Raw genomic sequence first — 12,383 nt, forward strand, 5'->3', positions numbered from 1 at the left:
TAGAGGGATGTAGGCTTAACATCCCTCCATTTTCTTGTATTTTTATTTGTTTTCTTAAGAAGACTCAGATTTATGCCCCGTTTTTTCTTGTATTTTTTTTTTCATTTCTTCTTGTAGTATGATATGTGAGGTTTATGTTCTCATGACTAAGTATAACTTCTTTTTTCTAATTCTATAAAAATTTCCTCGTACCGTCGAGGTTTCGCTAAAAAAAGAAGAAGAAGAAAGCCAGTTTGCAACGATTTGCTACCCACGTGTACTTTCCACTTGAATTTGTATAGAAACGTTAAAAGGAAATGAAAATAAGTAAAAGAAGGATTAAATGACTAAAACCCCCTAATTTTTTAGTGTCATTCCAAATTGGTCTCGACCTTTTTAAACATTCCAAATAAGTACCCAACTTATTAAAAATGTCACATCCGTTAAGCCATAGTTAATTTTTCAAACATATATTATGTTCAAAATCCACCAATTGGGTATATCATGGTCAACATTAATATTGGTTGCCTCAAAATTTGAATTTCAAACATAGATTATGTAAATATGGAATCCAATGAACAAAAAAATATTGAATTGAATCGAAAATGGACCCAAATTGAAACTATATTAGGAGGACATTTTTCTAACAAATAAGAGGATTAAGAAGTCAGATAAAGTTTCAAGGAGCTTGTTTTGCTCATTTGATTTTCTCATACTCCAATTCTCGGCTCGTAAAGTTTTCAGTTCTTCTTTGGAGGTGGTAAAGATGGTAGTGGCCGGATCATGACAGTTCTTACCATTTTAGCAACCTCCAGGACCTTCTTCTTGATGTTGGCGGTTAGAGTTGTAGGGTGGAGTTAGTGGGTTTGTGATAGGTTTGGAGGTGATGGCATGATGGGGCTAGTGGTGGCCGTTCGCTGGTAGATGCTATGCTTTGATGACCTTCTATTGATTTTGGAGACAAAGTGACTCCTAGTTAATTTAGCATAGTTTTAACTAGGGCTTAAAGGATGTGACATTTTCAGTAGGTTGAGTAATTGTTTGGAATGTTTAAAAAGTTGAGACCGATTTAGAATGACACTAACAAGCTAAGGGATTTTAGGTAAGTAATCCATACAAGAAATGGCCCACTGAAATAAAATAAAATAAAATAAAATTAAATGAAAAGACAGTAATTATGATGAAAAAGTCTGCAAATTCTCACTTTCCTCTTCCAACGTGGTTACTGATGCCCACCAAAACCACCTCATGAATGTTGGCAGTTTGTCAAATTTATGGCCGGAATTCACATCACTTACTGCCAAAACTGAGTTGAGGTTTTGATGTGATTAAGTGGAATGAAGAATGGCTTTAAGTGAGTTAACAACGTTTAAGAGTGGAGTTAGTAATGGACAAGTGTTAAACTCTAGGAGAGGCCATAAAGAGGTCAAACACTGTTTGCTGCAAAAGATTGAACTCAGAGTTGGGAGTCTTCCACTAACTCCAAGTCACCGTTTGGGTGCAATTTCAAAATTCTCGTCAAACTGATGAAATGAAATGATAGAACATGATGTCTTAGTGGATGTTATCATGGATAGCAAAGACTAAGAAATGAATTATCTGCTAGCAAGTATCACACTAAGGGAAAAAATATCAATTATCTTCTCTTTCGTGCTTTTGTGAAAATTAAACTTTGGTTTTCTGGTTTTTCATTTGTCTTTGAACAATGATGGAGCATTCACGTACTATTCCTAATCTGGTTTTGTTGAAATTCCTGCATGGCTTCTTTCTCTTAGTCTTATGCATGATGAGCACATGTCCGGAATCTGCAGCATTTCCCAGCTCTACCCTGCTTGGAAACGAATCTGATCGCTTGGCTTTGCTAGACTTCAAGAAAAGAGTAACTGAAGATCCTCTCAGTGTCATGAGCTCGTGGAATCATTCCATCCACTTCTGCAGCTGGGTAGGCATTACATGCCACCGTGCCACCCAAAGAGTCTTGATTCTGGACCTGCAAGATAAACAATTGGTAGGCTCCATTCCACCTTCCATTGGGAATCTTACTCGTCTAATTGAAATAAGCTTGGGAATCAACAAGTTTCATGGTGACATTCCTCAAGAATTGGGTCGACTGCGGACCTTGGAAAGTCTCAACCTGTCTTTCAATTCTTTAGGCGGGAAACTTCCGACTAATATGTCCCACTGTACACAACTCAAATTTTTGGATCTTTTATCCAATAAGATTATTGGGTCAATTCCACGCCAACTGAGTTCATGGTTGAGTTTGACTGTTCTACAACTTGGAAAAAATAATCTCAGTGGAACCATCCCAGGTTGGATAGGAAACTTTTCTTCTTTGAGGAATCTTAGACTTCGCGGCAACAATTTTCAAGGAAGCATACCAAATGAGCTCGGGCATATAACAACCTTGGAATTATTCATAGTTGGGGACAATAATTTGTCTGGTATGCTCCCTTCTTCAATTTATAATATTTCTTCCATATACATATTTGGTGTTTTTATGAACCAATTCCATGGAGAGCTACCACAAAATCTCGGCATCCTGCTTCCTAATCTCGTAGAATTTTACTGTGGTATAAACAATTTCACAGGAAATATTCCTGTATCATTGTCAAATGCTTCCAGACTTCAGCGGATTGATTTTGCTCAAAATGACTTCACGGGGACAATCCCTGGAGAAAGTCTCGGAAGCTTGCGAAGCTTAATTTTCCTAAACGTTTTTTGACAATCGACTGGGAAATGGAAAACTTGGTGATATGAGTTTTCTCAATTTCTTGACTAATTGTACTAGTCTTCAATATCTGGGTCTTAGCATTAATCGTTTTGGGGGAGAAATCCCGAGATCCATAGCCAATCTTTCGACCCAACTACAAGGTCTTTATCTTGGGTATAATTTGTTACATGGAAGCCTCCCAAACGGCATTGGAAATCTTATAAACCTTACCGGTCTAGCGATGTCTAATAACTATTTGGCGGGTGTTGTCCCTGAAGAAATTGGGAAGCTCGAGAAGATGGAGGTACTGGATATGGATGCTAACAAATTTTCTGGGACAATTCCATCTTCCCTTGGTAATTTAACTTCATTGACAGAGCTCTACATGGACGGAAACAGTTTTGAGGGAAGTATACCTCCAAGTCTTGGAAAATGCCAGAACCTGTTACTACTTTGGCTTTTCAATAACAATCTAACGGGCAGCATACCTCAAAAGCTTATGGAGCTTTCAACCCTTGCAATTAGTTTGGACCTGTCTGAAAATTATTTGACTGGTTCACTGCCAAGTAATGTGGGTGATCTGGTGCATCTCACAGTGCTAAATGTATCAAAAAACAAGTTATCAGGTGAAATCCCCAACACCATCGGTAGGTGTGCTAGTTTGGGGGGCTTGTACTTGGACGACAACAAATTTGAAGGAACAATTCCTCAGTCTCTTAAAGATTTGAAGGGCTTGGAAGAACTTGACATTTCAAGTAATAACTTATCCGGGCAGATTCCTGAATTCTTAGGCAAGCTTGGAGCACTTAAGTATCTCAATCTTTCTTATAATGATTTTGAAGGTGAGTTGCCTAAAGAAGGAATTTTTTCAAATGTCAGTGGTGTCTCGGTTCTTGGAAATCATATGCTCTGTGGTGGCATCCCACAATTACATCTACCTGCATGCCCCAAAAACAAACACCATTCATCTCGAGGACTACTTTCCCCAAAAGTAGTCATCCTTGTATCTTGTGCACTTGCATTCATAATTGCTCTATCATGCTTCTTCGGTGCTCGTTCAATGCTGAAAAAGTCAAGAGAAGGACTTGTAACTTCACGTTCTTATAAGGATTGGAAATTAGGTGTTTCCTACTCACAACTTGTTGAATCGACTAATGGTTTCTCGGTGGATAATTTGATTGGTTCGGGAAGTTTTGGTTCTGTTTATAAGGGAGTAATTCCTAGCGATGGAACGGTAGTTGCTGTTAAGGTATTAAACCTTCAACAACAAGGAGCGTCCAAGAGTTTCAATGATGAATGCAAAGCTTTAAGAAATGTCAGGCACAGAAATCTTCTCAAGATCATAATTGCATGCTCGAGCATTGATAATCATGGTAGAGACTTCAAAAGTCTAGTCTTCGAGTTCATGCCAAATGGAAGTCTTGACTCGTGGTTGCATCCTAGAGATGAGGAGCAATCTCCAAGTAAGAGATTGAATTTTATGCAAAGATTGAACATAGCCATTGATGTTGCTTCTGCATTAGATTACCTCCACAACCATTGTGAAACATCCATTGTTCATTGTGATCTAAAGCCGAGCAATGTACTTCTTGATGAAGACATGGTAGCCCATGTTGGGGACTTTGGTTTAGCAAGGTTCCTCTTGGACGCATCAAATGATCCTTCCCTCAGTCAAATAATGTCATCGCAACTAAAGGGTTCTATAGGTTACATTCCTCCAGGTATGAGTTTCCATCATTCTAATTTATTTTTTCGGTTCTTAATTATTAACTTATTACTAAAAACCAATTAATTAAATTCTATTTATTAAAGATATACTATTGATTCTTTTTCCTGGAAACAAGTAACATTAATCTGAAATAAGATATCAATTTTAATAGTCAATTGCACGTGACATCTTATTGTCTATATGTATGTCATGGCAGAGTACGGCATGGGAGGCCAAGTTTCCATACAGGGAGATGTTTACAGCTACGGGATACTTTTGCTAGAAATGTTCACAGGAAAAACACCTACTGATGACATGTTCATCGAAGGTCTAAGCATTTACAAATTCGCAGCCATGGCTTTGCCCGACCATGTCATGGACGTTGTTGACCCTTCATTGCTCCTCGACCTCGAAGCTGATGGTAGTGTTAATGATGACAGATACGAAATGATTGCGCTGCCCAGATGTAACAATCGTGGAATGGTGAAAGCAAAAAAGGTAGAGGAATGCTTGTTTGCTGTGATGCAGATAGGACTTTCCTGCTGTGCAGTATCACCAAAGGAGCGGATGCTTCTGAATATGGTTGTTGGAAAAATGAGTGCAATTAAAGACACGTACCTCAAAGTTCAAGAAGGCTAAAGAATGGCAAAGATATGCTGCTTGTGGTTTTTCTTTTTTTGTTTTTCTCTACCTTTCCTGCCATCGCTTTGAACCTTGCCTTTTTATGTTAGCGGTTGTTTTATAGGGACGAAGTTTTCATTTGTATGACTTGAAGCTTTCAAAATCTTATTTGTGTGGAGCTATTTGTAATTGTCTTGGTTATGTCTATCCTGTTTAGAATCTGATAAACTCACTGCTGAAGCAATTTATAACATTTCAGTCTCATATTTCTTCCCAGATGGTTGCATGTGCTACACAAGTTTTGTTGGATTTTTTTTTTTTGGTAGCATGTGGGTTATGGTTATGACGAAGGATGAAAGATTGTTTTAAGGCACGTATAAATATGTTGCCGTTCATAATCTATTTGCCCCGACATACAATGTGCGAAAGGGATATGCGAATAAGCCTTGCGGATACAGTTAAGCCCGACGTTATGCCTATTGTTTATCCAAGTTTTGCACACTCCTAAAGCAAAGTCCAAACACTCAAAGAGATAGACAAGAATAGTCAAGATTTAACTAGAAATTGATACTGCAGATCTAGTTTTTAGGCTTTTATTATGTCAAATAATAGGAATATAAAGATAATTCTCACTCTCTTCCTCTCTCTCTTTTTCTCTCTTTAATGGCGTCTACCTGCACACGCGTCTCCGTCTGAGCCTCACCTCCTCTGTTTCCCTCTCTCTCCCTCTGAAAAAACAAAATGCATGAACCTTGCTCTCGAAGTATCCTCACCCATTAGCATTACTTGCCCACAAAGATAATCAAAAACCAAAATCCCAAAAGAAATCCCGCACCTTTCGAATCCCACCTCCTATTTAATCCCGCCCATCTCTCTGTTTTTCGCCGCCATTAAAACCCCAGAAAGCTTTGCTGTTTTTGTTTTGGTTATGACAAACGGCTCTCACAGCGGCAATGCGTCGAACACATTCGAGGCATTATACGAGGGCTGGCTGGTCCGGCAAGAACACTTCTTGGATGAGCTCTTATCGGCCCAGCAGACGATCGACGAGGCCTGAGATGAAGACCTCCGACATTTGGTGTCTCGGGTTCTCTTCCATTACCAGCAGTATTACGACGAGAAATGGCGACTTGGACAGCGGGATGTTTTACTGGTTTCCTCGCCGACATGGTATACTTTCTACGAAAGGAGCCTGCTTTGGATCGCCGGGTACAAACCTGGTATCGTATTCCGGCTCGTGACCGAGTCGGTGCCCGATTTGAGCGACCAGCAGCGGGTCAGGATGGCCCGGTTGAGGGAGGCGACCCGGGTCGAGGAGCGCGCGCTCAACGACAAGCTCGCCAAGATTCACGAGAGCGTGGCGGCGCCGCCGTTCATGGATGCGGTGCGACGGTACGGGAGGGCCGGCCATGGGGAGATTGTGGAGGACGACGCGGTGATCAAGTCGCTTAAGTCGGCATTGGAGACCGTGGTGGAGAATGCCAACTTGCTGAGGACGACGATGGCGACGAAGCTGGTGGATTTGCTGAGCTCGGGGCAGGCTGTGAGGTTTCTGACGGCAGTGATGCAGTTTCAGCTAAAGATTCGGTGTTTGGGGTTGGAGAGGGACGCCGAGAAGCAGCGGGACATGTATGGTGGGTTAGGCTAATAATTTTGATTATGGATGGTAATGGTAATTTTGAGATGTGCATTATGTTATATTTAATATGATTGCATTTTGCAATGGAGCTTGGATGATGAAAATGTTTTTGAATATAATTGATATAAAGGAAAGTTTTGAACTTGGGACACAGTAAATTTAAATTTGGAACGCAATGAATTGAAAATGATGATGTAATTTGTTTTAGTTACAGAGAAAAATGACACTTTATAAGTTTCGATTAGACACCAAAAATATTACTAAAAGGTATGATTTTTGGAATGTCTAGTCAACAGAACGAGACTCACCAGAACTAAGAAAGGTATGATGTTTAGAATGTATGGTCAACACAATGAGACTCGACCAGACTTCTACTTGTACTTTTCTCATGCTTGGAGTCCAATTAGATCAAATTTCAATCGCTTAAGGAAAGGTTACCGGATGATCAAGAGAACGAAACTTGTTTAGACACTTCTAGTCAAACGTTTCTCCCACTTGGAGGCCAATTAGACCAAACTCCAAGCACTTAACAACACTTTTTATCTCATGAACGACAGTTGTTGATTAAAAATGTCTTCGAAACTCATGGGTGTGTAACGGCTCCCTTGGCCTTGAGAGGGGAGAAGACCACATTTTGGAAGGTTACAGTCAAAAGATGTAACTGCTTATGACATTTAGGTACCCGTTAAAATCTTAGCCTGCAAAACCCAACAGCTTTTGGTGGGAATTTTGCTTTTGCTTCTGTTGTGGTAGGATAATCTGGTCAATACAAACGCCCTTGGCAAGCTTTCCTTTGACCCAACCACCGAGTTCTAGCAATCTTTGGACATAAGGTTTCAAAAGGTTCATTTCCTTTGTCACTCATTTGGACGTAAACTTGTCCGCCCACAGTGTTATGCCGGGGGCGAACAAGCCCAGGTATGGTGCTTTTTTAGTGAATAATTTGGGCGTCTGCTAGGATCATTTATTTGTCTTTCAGAACTATATACCGATACAATGTCTAAAAACAACAATTTATATGGTGACCTTATTTTTGGTTGTCATTGGATGAATTCACTTCATCCTTTTTGACATCAGACAACCTTGTTCTTAATGAAAGAAACTTGTGGAGGGAGTTGAGATTCAGAGAAGTTACACTACAGACAGCTTCGCTGGGTCGATGCAGCTGGCCTGAAGCTGGCAATGCCAGTGACTGCCCTACCGGTGACCAAGGCGTTGATGTCATACGTGCCTTCGAATGTGTAGATGGGTTCCAAATCACCGAAAGCCTGCAAGGTGACCACAAAATGAATTCATTCAAAAGGTGACAGAAATAACTAAAGTTGTGCACATATAACAAACACCATTCGCAAAAGAAACAGCCTCTCAATGGCACGTTTAAGATCCAATGCAATCAGATTCCTACACTAAAGGAGTCGATAGCAAACGTTACCTAACCCTTTACCGACAACGGTAGGACAGAGGAATAGGTATACAAGTCAATAAGACACAGCAAATTTAAAATCAATCCTATCATTGCCTTCAAGTCCTAGCTTGAAAATTCATCTAATCAAACCCTAGTAATATGTTTTCCAATCCTTCCAAAGATTCTAAATATAAAATTTTAAATCCACAGATAAGCAGGAAATTACCTTTGCAACAAGAAAATCAGATAAGATTCCATTGCCACCGAGTAATTCCCTCCCTAGAGCAACTGTTTCCCTTGCCCTCAGAGAGATCCATGACTGAAAATTGCACCCATTTAGTATTTTGAATGTATAAGCAATAGGATAACCAAATGCATCAGGATGTCATTATTTTCTACCTTCCCCATGCTAGCATGACCAGGAGTCATTTTACCCGCCTCATACAGCTTGCCGAGGCGCCAACCTATAAGAACCATAGCTTGAACATTACCAAGCATACGGACAAGTTTCTCTTGGTTGATCTGGAAAGCTGCAAGAGGGGCTCCAAATTGTTTCCTCTCCTTCAGATACCTTTCAAATCCTTATAATTTAGACTTAATACAGAGGAACTTGAATTATGGTAAATGGAAGATGAGAGAGAGAGAGAGAGAGAGAGAGAGCTGCTTAGACATGTTTTTATACCTGTGACACATATCATAGACCCCCATACATAAACCAATAGGTTGCCAGGCGACCATGACACGCTAAACAACAAGAACCTGTATTCAGTAGTTTAAAGCAACATCAAATCAATAAATACTCATGAAGACAGCATTATACGTGTCACTCTCACATGTGTGAGAAATGAGAGACCATAGCACATCTGTTTTATTAGGGCAACAGAATGAAAAACTTTGCTCCATGCTCCGTAGAAAGAAGATTAAGAGTTATAACTTTGGGATAATGTCGTTATAACTCTGGGATAACGTCATCACAGTATCAAGCCTTATCTTTCAAAAGGGGAATAAAGAGCTATTACAAAGACCAATATGAATCTCTAGTCAAGCTTAAACATGTCTTGTTTATTAAACATAAGCTCGAATAAGAAGTAGAATTTATGTCTAAATTACTCTAAAGGGAGAAGATTAAACAAATTGCAATCATGCAGCTTTGCAGCTTACCTTGTTAGTATCCTGAAAAGAATTAACACCAGGCAGCCTTTCCTCATCTGGAACAAATACTTTATTTAAGAGAATATCTCCATTTTGAACAATGAGTAAACCAATTTTATTTTCTATTTTTGTAGCTGTCAGTCCAGGGGCATTCTTCTTTACTATAAATCTGAAATAGAAGGAGAAAAAAAGCATTCAACATGAGAGTGCTGCTACGGAAAACCATCATGCTCAATTTTGGATGCATCTAGGCATCTAAATACCAAAGCAATTTGGAGTCAAGGAGAAGCATAATCAGAAAGAAATAATCCTAAATTCTGCATAACTTTGAAGCTTGACAAACAAGTTCCGAACACATATTGAGAGGTTGTTCGCATGTTTATGTTTTTACATACCCATTAATCTGATTTGTTGTTGTATTCCTAGCAAAAATAATCAAGACAGCGGCAAATGTACTGTTTCCTATCCATCGCTTTTGGCCTTCAAGTACCCAACCTCCTTCCACCTGACGATGCCAACAACACAAGAATACATGATATAGCATGATTGGAGCCATGACACCCAAAAACCAAAAGAGCATGATAATACCATTAACAGAAATAAAGAAGCAAATAAGAAGGTTGAAATCCTTGACCTTTGTTGCTGTCGCTCTCAAGGCACTCGCATCACTTCCATAGTCAGGCTCAGTCAAACCCTTTAACATGAAGATAAACAGATTTGAGCATCTTGATTCTTGACATTAGCATAAAAAGATATTAGATACGAATATCATAAAAAAGCATCTTACCCAGCAGGCGACAGTATTAAATTCAACCAAAGAAGGTAGATATTTCTGCTTTTGAGCCTCCGACCCACATAACGCTATTCTTCACAGTCCAGAAATGTTACACTAGTTATAAGCCTTGACTTGTCAACAACATCATTTTTCAGTGAAGGTTTGGTTATTTATAAAACAAAAAGTCAAAAATAAAATTATCCAAATTCTAACTAATAGTAAGCATTGCTGCTGAGGAATGAACCAAGAAGAAAGTAGAACATCTTGCATCAACTCTAGCAATTTCAGCTGTAGCAAAAGCATTTGCCGTAATAGAAAGACCAGGACACCCATAACCCTGATAGAAAGAAGGCCACAAGCTAAATTACCAACCCATCCAACAAATTATCGACCCCAAGATTTAAAAATAACTTATTAAGTTATGTATTAAGCACCTTGATTGTCCCACCAGCAATGCGCAATGCACCAAGCTTTGGAATAATTTGAAATGGAAACTCTGCCTTCTCACAATACTGAAAAAACAAGTTCGCAGATCAATCTCATTGTTTACGAATGTATATTAAATAATTAAATATTGACTGTTTTAGCCTTAATATGAAATGCAGAAATGGTTAGAGTAAAAAGGATACCTTTGCCATAATTGGAGCCACGTCTTTCTCCATACACTCTCTTACTCTCAACCTAATAGCCTGCTCCTCAGGTGTCAATAGATCATCAATCTGGTAGTAATCCGAAGCTGTAAATTTTTAAGGCCAAGAGATAAGAATATGGAAGTTAATTACTGAAGTTGCCCGTTTCTTCAAATTACAAATCAAAATCACAACAACTAAAGAGGTGCACGAGCAATGTGCTAAATATTCACAAGGAAACAAAGTAAACAAACCAGAATGCAAAAAGTGAGACAAGATGAATACGCAAATCCGAAAAATTCGAATCAATAGTCTGGATTCACATAAGTTACATAACAAGAGGAAATCCTGAACTGTTTTACAAAAGACAATTTCTCCATAGACACACATACAAGTTTATCCATACGATATCTAGTATATAATGATGGTTAATGTTCTTACTGCAGGGAGGAAAAATAGAAGTCGGCGTTGCTTGCGGAAAAGCAACTGAGACATCCAATGCAGCGGTATTGAAGTAATTCGCCCTCTCATTATTCTTAACATCATCTGCAGGACACCAGTAAAACAATAGCAACCGTTAAACCGAGTCGAAAATTAGAAATCACAGCGACATACTCAGCTTATAACAATTGCAGAATACCCAAATCGACAACCAGAAACTTCAAGTTCGAACCAGGAGCTTAATTCCAAATGCTAACTCAAGAATTAACCCACAAATAAAAAGTCAAAATTTCAATATAATTTCCATCAAAGTTGTGAGCTTTCCAAGTTCTAAGAGATCCCATAGGACTGTAATTTGTAAAAAAATAACCCATCATTTCTGATCGTTAAAAATTCATAAAATAAGAACTAAAAAAATTGAACTAAAACCCAATAAAAATTAATCAAATAGCTGAATATTTTAACCTGATACGGCAGAACTGTCATGGTCATGAGGAGGAAAATTGGGAGCTTGGAGGTCGAACTGTTCGTTGGATGAGGAGGAGGGAATTATTTGGGATAGCGATGAAGTTCGAAAGATATTACGTAATGGTTGTGGCAGGTCAGCAATGAAATGGAGAAAATTTTCGGGTCAGCAATACCACGTGGCACTATAGGAGTGGACGGAAGTTTTATTGTTTATGTATTTTAGCACAATTGTTCGTTATTTGTATAATGACACATAATTTACTACATTATGTTTTGGACATTGTAGAAAACTCTGATGAGATGAGACGACGTGTAGATGAACAACTCCAACTATTCATTTGGATTGGAAGTTTTCTTAAATAACTTAAATGTCTTTTAGATAAAATGTTTCTGAGTTTTAGAAGCACTTAAAGCACATCAAGTAAGATGCATTAATGATACCTTCTTGTTTCATACTTCATTAGTATTTTTACAAAGATTAATTTATTAAATATTTTCATAAAAAATATTTTCAGTTATTTTAAAATAAGTTTCCAAAAAACTAACTTTATATTTTTCTACTTTTTCTTTTTATATTATCCTTATTTGTTTTTCAAAGAAATTGGTAGTTATAGTATTGTTGCCGAAATAGCATAAGCAGTTGATTGTCGGATACTCTCGGTCCATTTTAGTTTTTCCTATTTTTGGTCCGTTAGGTTTATTGGGCTTGTACTATATTCCCTTTTACCCATTAGGCCTGTACTATTCTTGCTAATCATTTTTAAGGTTTTTTTATTTTTTATTTTTTTTATTTTATCTAAATGATCTTTGAGATTGACACACTTCTTCACTTTGATTCCTGATATTTGAAATT

At 38.3% G+C, this 12,383-nt stretch overlaps 3 protein-coding genes and 1 pseudogene across 3 annotated transcripts; 3 read left to right on the forward strand and 1 right to left on the reverse strand.

Moving 5' to 3' along the window:
* Nucleotides 1–1,687: 1,687 nt before the first annotated feature.
* LOC108866670 (probable LRR receptor-like serine/threonine-protein kinase At3g47570) lies at nt 1,688–2,704 on the forward strand. The gene has a single exon (XM_048583418.1). The coding sequence runs from the start codon at nt 1,688–1,690 to the stop codon at nt 2,702–2,704; it is 1,017 nt and encodes a 338-aa protein (XP_048439375.1).
* A 17-nt stretch (nt 2,705–2,721) lies between these two features.
* On the forward strand, nt 2,722–5,215 carry LOC125476916 (probable LRR receptor-like serine/threonine-protein kinase At3g47570). The gene is made up of 2 exons (XM_048583556.1): nt 2,722–4,413; nt 4,618–5,215. Exons 1-2 carry the CDS (start codon nt 2,736–2,738, stop codon nt 5,037–5,039), a joined length of 2,100 nt encoding a protein of 699 aa, XP_048439513.1. The 5' UTR covers nt 2,722–2,735; the 3' UTR covers nt 5,040–5,215.
* A 691-nt stretch (nt 5,216–5,906) lies between these two features.
* Nucleotides 5,907–11,635, reverse strand: LOC103930538 (annotated as a pseudogene).
* Nucleotides 5,950–6,669, forward strand: LOC103942135 (protein ZW2-like). Its single transcript, XM_048583419.1, has 2 exons — nt 5,950–6,015; nt 6,130–6,669. The coding sequence occupies exons 1-2, from the start codon at nt 5,950–5,952 to the stop codon at nt 6,667–6,669; spliced, it is 606 nt and encodes a 201-aa protein (XP_048439376.1).
* Nucleotides 11,636–12,383: the final 748 nt, after the last annotated feature.

This window comes from the organism of the source record quoted next, unplaced genomic scaffold (assembly GCF_019419815.1).
Source record: "Pyrus x bretschneideri cultivar Hongxiangsu unplaced genomic scaffold, Pyrus_bretschneideri_v1 Contig2, whole genome shotgun sequence".
Taxonomy (NCBI): domain Eukaryota; kingdom Viridiplantae; phylum Streptophyta; class Magnoliopsida; order Rosales; family Rosaceae; genus Pyrus; species Pyrus x bretschneideri.

Bases quoted from the DNA above. Each gene is read 5' to 3' on its own strand.
- LOC108866670 (XM_048583418.1), top strand. From the start codon at position 1,688: ATGGAGCATTCACGTACTATTCCTAATCTGGTTTTGTTGAAATTCCTG.
- LOC125476916 (XM_048583556.1), top strand. From the start codon at position 2,736: ATGAGTTTTCTCAATTTCTTGACTAATTGTACTAGTCTTCAATATCTG. The intron at 4,414-4,617 runs GTATGAGTTTCC...ATGTCATGGCAG, and splicing joins TATAGGTTACATTCCTCCAG to AGTACGGCATGGGAGGCCAA.
- LOC103942135 (XM_048583419.1), top strand. From the start codon at position 5,950: ATGACAAACGGCTCTCACAGCGGCAATGCGTCGAACACATTCGAGGCA. The intron at 6,016-6,129 runs GTCCGGCAAGAA...CATTACCAGCAG, and splicing joins CATTATACGAGGGCTGGCTG to TATTACGACGAGAAATGGCG.